We start from the raw sequence: 6000 nt of genomic DNA, 5'->3' as shown, positions 1-6000 counted from the left end.
TACAAACGGCTTGCCACAGCAATGTTTACGTAGTGCACTGTTTGAAGTGAGAACAAGCCTTGAGGGGCAAACAAAGATATCACTGTTCGACAAAAGTGGAACAATATCACATGGATTCTCCAAACACGTCATTGAGACCATAGTGGCCAACAGCAATAAGCTATACCATGCAAATGTGTTTTCTGTCATCAGCAAGGCTTGCTATTACTGTTTAAGAAATCTTGAAGAAGATTTTTGGAGACCTCCAGCCATCAAACATGTCCTCTATGAAACATCTGAAACCATGATTGCCCCCTTGCCCACAGAGGATTTCCCAAGCCATGCTGTTTGATGAGCTTTCAGATCGCGAGGAAAATGATTACCTTAGGATTAGCCCACCTTATTTTAAACTTAAGTCACTGAGGCTAGGCTTTATATCCCCTTGCTTGGAAAATCATTCCTGCAAAATGTATGAACTTCAGAAAGCTAACATCTGCCGGACTTTGAGTTCTGTGAGTAAGATATCTTAATGCATTCAACATATTGTTAATTAAATGTGAAAACCTGCTCAGCTGGGAGCATGTATTAAAAGTTATCATAAATCTAGGAAAACAAGATATACTATGACTGACATTCTGTTGAAATTGCAGATAACTTTTTTCCAGTGGATAATTAATCATAAAATTAGCCAGCCAGTGTTTAAATACCACTCATCCACTGAATAAAGCTATCTACCAATACAACCTGTCAAACATAGCCCCTACGATAAACAGCCAAATATAATTCCATTATAAAAATGGTTATAAAGAGAGACAAAATTAAGGCAAAATTAAGCTTACTTGGTTTGACCATCCCAATGTTCAATGGCAGAAAAAACAAATTGGCTATGCAGCTTATAAGTCGGTTTTATAATAGAATTACATTACAAGAATATGCCCTAAACCCATGATGTCACTCGCATAAATGGTGGCCAAAAATGTATTCTTTTGTTTATGTGCTAATGAGACTCACTAGCCTCGCTCTCAAGCATCATTTCTTTTGTATTTTGTCCATGCAAACGAGGCTAGTGAGGCTAATTAGCACATAAACAAAAGAATATTTTTTTGACCGCCATTTATGCATTCGGTCTATGGACTTAGAAAAAAACCTCCAAGAAAAGCGCCACAGACCCAAAGGGCGTCTATTGTTATCGCTATTGTTTTCTTGAAACAAAGGAGCGTATGCATAATGAGGTAGGAAATCTGGCCTTATAGGACGTTTTCAACCAATCTCTGGACACACTAGTCACAACAGAGAAACAAACGACTTCTGGTGGACAAACAAAAGACGCTAATGAGAGATCTTTTGTTTTCTTCCACCAACATGGCGCGATGACGTCGCGTGAAACCCATCTATTTTACCCAACGATACATACATACATACATACATACATACATACATACTTAATTGACCGCTCCCCATAGGGGCTTTTCAGGGCCAATGAAACAATCAACGAAACAACAGAAAACAACAACAACGACTGTTAAGAATCCCAACTGGCCGGAGGCAAACCAGTTGGCTATTTACAAGTGCGGCTGGGAAGTTGAACCAGGGACTACCAGGATCAAATTCAACGAGTGGTCAGAGCGGGTCTTGAACCCAGGAACTCCGGATCTCAAGGCAAGCGCCCTAACCACTGGGCCACACTGATCACAAATTTGTCACAACGATCACAAATTTGTCATAAGCGCTTCCCATACGATCAAAATAGTCAACAGTTCGCAACAACAATTAATCGTGTGGATGTGTCAAGCCTCTCGCTAAACAAAATGGCGCCTTCTTCATTCCACATCACCCACACGCGAGAACTCGCGAGTATCACGCTGTGGAAGTAATTTTCATCGGTTGAAGTTAAAAAATGTCAATCAATCAAAAAAGTGGGGGGAAGACGTCCCATTGAAGTGTTGGGTCAGGCTCTATTTTCCGTCGTCCCCCTGCATAACGAAAATAATACCTGATCGCTGGTTACTTGAGGCTTGCAATTGATCAGTACTTGCCAACGTTAGATACCCTGACAACCGAGAAATTATCAGTGGTTAGCACTGGCTATGTTGCCAGCAACAAAGCCTAGACAATCAGGAAATTAGTCAGTCAGACACTCTCTCAGTCACTCAGTTGTTCACGCAATACGTGATACGTGTGTGATACGTAATGCGTGAGACAGTCATTTAGTCGATTGGTCAGTCAGTTTAGCCAATGTTCAATCTAGTAAGGAAAGTATTTAGTCAGAGTTAACAAAAACAAACCCAGCGGACACGCCTTCTATTTATCACTTTCGTCTTCGTATTTCCCGATTTCGGAGTGATCTCTTCTTTTGAGGGCGGGGATAAACCGAGACCAAAGATGTAACAACTTTCTGCGCTATACCGATGTTTCTCGTGACTCCAGCCATTGCTATTAATATGACAACCAGAACCTAATTGCAGGTGGTTGGCAAATGCGAATATCAAAAGAAATGTAACGTCAATGTTTGAAAACCGTAAAAGAAATATCGCTATACAAAAATTATTTTACGCACCATTAGGGACCTTTGTGTAATGCCTCAACAGCAACAGCAACAGTGCACCAAAAAAAATGCTTAATGTCAGTTTCTGTGCCGTGATCATCTTGAGCAGCAAATGCCTAAAATGGGACAAAAGTGTAATTTACTAACTGAGGAAGACTCCGGCGCAATAGTAGGGAGCTTACGCAAGGACAACGATGACGGCTACGGGAACGCCACAAAACAATGGGTTTAATGAGCAAAATCAAAAGCTCTGCACGCCCTGCACGTGCGTTATGCATTTTGGTACATTTCTTCGCGTCCTCGTCCTGACAACGACGTGAATTGACCAAATTTGAGGTTGTGCAGAGGACTTGAGAACCTGATGAAACATTTTATAATTTTTCCCAAACAACCACACTGTTCATGCCAATTTTAGTCCTGCAATGTTGATACACACTTTCCTTTTTGAACAACTTAGGATTATAACGAAATTGTTACATTAACAGGAAATAATGTATTTAGGCGACGTTTAAGGGCCGGTTGCTCGATGCCTGGTTAGCGCTTACCGTGGACTAAGAGGTATGAAAACCTATAGGTTTCCATGGTATTTAACGCCGGTTAGCGCTAACCATGCTTCGAGCAACCCGGGCCCGCAGCTGGTTGGCGGCGTCGTCGTTCTGCGTAAGCTCCCTAGTGAGCCTTAGCAACGACGACGGGAACGGAAACGAGAACGTCACCTCAAAACAAATTCCCGTTATTGCAATCAGTTCGAGACTATTCTGCAAGAATATTTTCGATTTCATCACTGGGGTTCTGTTCAAACTGTGTTTGTGTAATTTGCATCTTTCTTTGCAATTTTTCTTCTCTCTCCATTTTGAATTTAGCTCATGGTTAGAGTGCTCGACTCCGGATCGAGTGGTCCGGATTCGGGTCCTGGCTGGGGACATTGTGTTGTGTTCTTGGGCAAGACACTTTACTTTCACGGTGCCTCTCTCCACCCAGGTGTATAAATGGGTACCGGCGAATTTAATGCTGGGGATAACCCTGCGATGGACTAGCATCCTATCCAGGGGGGAGTAGAAATACTCCTAGTAAGTGCCGGCCTGATGGGCCTTCTGGCTCGTAAGCAGAGACTTGACTTTACTTTTCTCAGCTAAAACAGAAGTGAACGAACGAATGAAAACAAACATGGCAGCCGGCTATTTAACCCGCGAACCTTAAGTCCAAATATGGGCAGACAGCTAACATGAAACCGCCAACTGCAAACCGCGGCTTGCCGTTTGTGGTAAGATCGCAAAACCTCGATCTAAGGTCTCTAATAGCTAATTCACTTTTTGAGCGTCAGCTTTCACATGTAGTATCATGTGACGTTTTGTGTAAACAAACCGCGAAAGTTCGGACATTCGAGCAGATCGGACATATGAATGTTAGTTTCTTTTTGTGTGGGACTTTGAAGTGACCCAACAGAGACACTAGTTACTTCCATGGTTATGATTTGGTGTGGAACGCGATAGTTTTACTCTCCTATGTCGACAAGATTTACGGGGGTGAGTCAGGTTTTTTACAGCTAGGATCGCTAGGCGGACGAAAACGAAATGTATTCCTTGCATTATGTTATTACAAATACCTCCATGTATTAAATTGTCATATATTTGTGCACTTTGAGGTCAGTAACGAAACAGAATGAATGTGATTCGAGTGTGTGTAAATCTAGCCTCCTCTGTCAGTGGGCCTTTACTAGTTCGAAAACGACGAATAAGTCTAGCGAACTTCAGCAAGCAGTCCTGTTAGCAACAGTTCCAGGTTCAACATGTCTAAGCAGATGACTATTAAAGAGGGACTTCCGCACAGAAATATCGCAGAACTCAATAAATATTTGCAGGAGCATGGAGTTTCACTGAGCGCGTTTACGGTTTTGAAGTCTTCGCTGATAGAAATCGCCGCTGCAGTTGAATCAAATGACGTTTATATTAGTAGAAAGACAAAACCGACGATGCAGACAAGTTATTAATCCCAATCCATTTTCGATGAAGTCAAGATCATGAACAATTTCAACTCCTAGGCGCCATTCGGTTATCCATTTAATGTACCACTACACTGAATACGACAAACAGGGCCTCACCGCTTACAAGTCCCTCGTTGATTGAGACCGGCCTCCCAGGGGTTTTAGGGAATAAGGGAACATGGCTCATTGAACTGGGAAACAATAACGACGATCAGCCCAGTCAATATGTGCCGGCAGTCGGCTATTTGGCCGTCTACAACACAATATCTGCCGCTTACTTCAAATTCACATTTGTCAGACTTGGTATTCAGGATGAGGTTGTTTCGAGGTTTTGTTTATCACTGTAAACTATGCAAGGGGCTCCGGCCCTTACAGCAGAGTCCGAAGGCCTCTCCTGCCTATTACTATAGCCAGCTTGCCTCAGTACTACTCGAAAACATTTTGACTGGGCTAGCTGCTGTCAAACTATTTTAGGGAAAAAGGGAGCATAAACAATTTAGAACAATTTTAGAGATCAGAAAGCTGGGAACAAGTTTGAAAGTAATTGGGAAAACAAGGCAACCCAAGCAAATATTTAAAGGGAACAAGGACCCCTTTTGGGAGAGCCTCGTGATTGTCGCTTATTTACTGATGGTTTAATATGTGGAATTTCTGCAATGTGGAGTGTATCCATGTATATGAGAGTGTAGCCAAAGTGAAGCGCTTCATGAAAAGGATTTGTTGATTGAGAAAGTAAAACACCCCTTCCAAAAAAAAATTGAACACATATAGTCATAGATCAGTGTCCCTGCATCCGAAGACACTAATCTGCCAGATGAGAGGTAATGTGCCAATTACCAGCTACAGAAGCAGACAGATAAAGTTGATGAAACTGCTAAATCAAATGAAAACAAGCATGGGAGTGGTATTAACGAATTAAGAACAAACTACAAGAGCTTCTAAGACTAAAGCAAACATTTTGATGGAAGAAGTTTTGGAAGTTGTTGTCTTTCAGTACATTGAAAGCGCCACGACAAAGCAATGGCAATATGAGGACTGGGGTTCATAACCGCTTCAAAGTGCAAGAGAGTCTTCTCAAGAAAACTTGATAGTGCTAAAAATGTCACAAAGTTGGTACAAGCCATTCTCCATTTTTTAACGCACCATAATACATTTTGTTTGCCCTCCCCCCCCCCCCCCAATTTTGCATAAACTATTGTTTTTAAATGCTCTTGGGAATATTTGAAAACCATAGTTTATGTAAAATTTATTTGGGGGAAAAATGAAATGTACTATGGGGAATTCGAAAATAGAGAATAGCATAAGCACTAACATCCCAGAAATTGTAAACAAACAATGGAACCCTAAAATGCCAGAGAGTGGGGCTATTTCATGAAGTCAGTGCTTGCAATGCATGTAAGTGGGTTGTGAGCCATACCCACCACAACCTGGAATTGATCTCTTAGGGCTTTTGGATTGCAAAGTCAAAGCCATTCCTTGGAGTGACAATATT

At 41.8% G+C, this 6000-nt stretch overlaps 1 protein-coding gene and 1 long non-coding RNA gene across 6 annotated transcripts in view; both read right to left on the bottom strand.

The window, feature by feature from the left end:
- Positions 1-919, bottom strand: part of LOC138043554 (uncharacterized) — a 6779-nt gene extending 5860 nt beyond the window's left edge. The window contains exon 1 of the long non-coding RNA XR_011131284.1: positions 379-919. This is a non-coding gene — a long non-coding RNA (uncharacterized lncRNA). The remainder of the gene's footprint in view (positions 1-378) is intronic.
- Positions 1-6000, bottom strand: part of LOC138043548 (uncharacterized) — a 45699-nt gene that overhangs the window by 17032 nt on the left and 22667 nt on the right. For 3 of the 5 annotated variants that reach the window (XM_068889874.1, XM_068889875.1, XM_068889876.1), the window contains 2 exons: positions 2537-2640; positions 1973-2029 (listed from right to left, as the gene is read on the bottom strand). In XM_068889874.1, coding sequence (XP_068745975.1) covers positions 1973-2029; positions 2537-2640 — 161 coding nt within the window. The remainder of the gene's footprint in view (positions 1-1972; positions 2030-2536; positions 2641-6000) is intronic. The other 2 variants (XM_068889878.1, XM_068889879.1) reach the window with 1 other exon arrangement.

The sequence above is a fragment of the Montipora capricornis genome, chromosome 3 (assembly GCF_036669925.1).
Source record: "Montipora capricornis isolate CH-2021 chromosome 3, ASM3666992v2, whole genome shotgun sequence".
Lineage (NCBI taxonomy): Eukaryota > Metazoa > Cnidaria > Anthozoa > Scleractinia > Acroporidae > Montipora > Montipora capricornis.
This window is presented reverse-complemented; position numbering and strand designations above follow the sequence as displayed.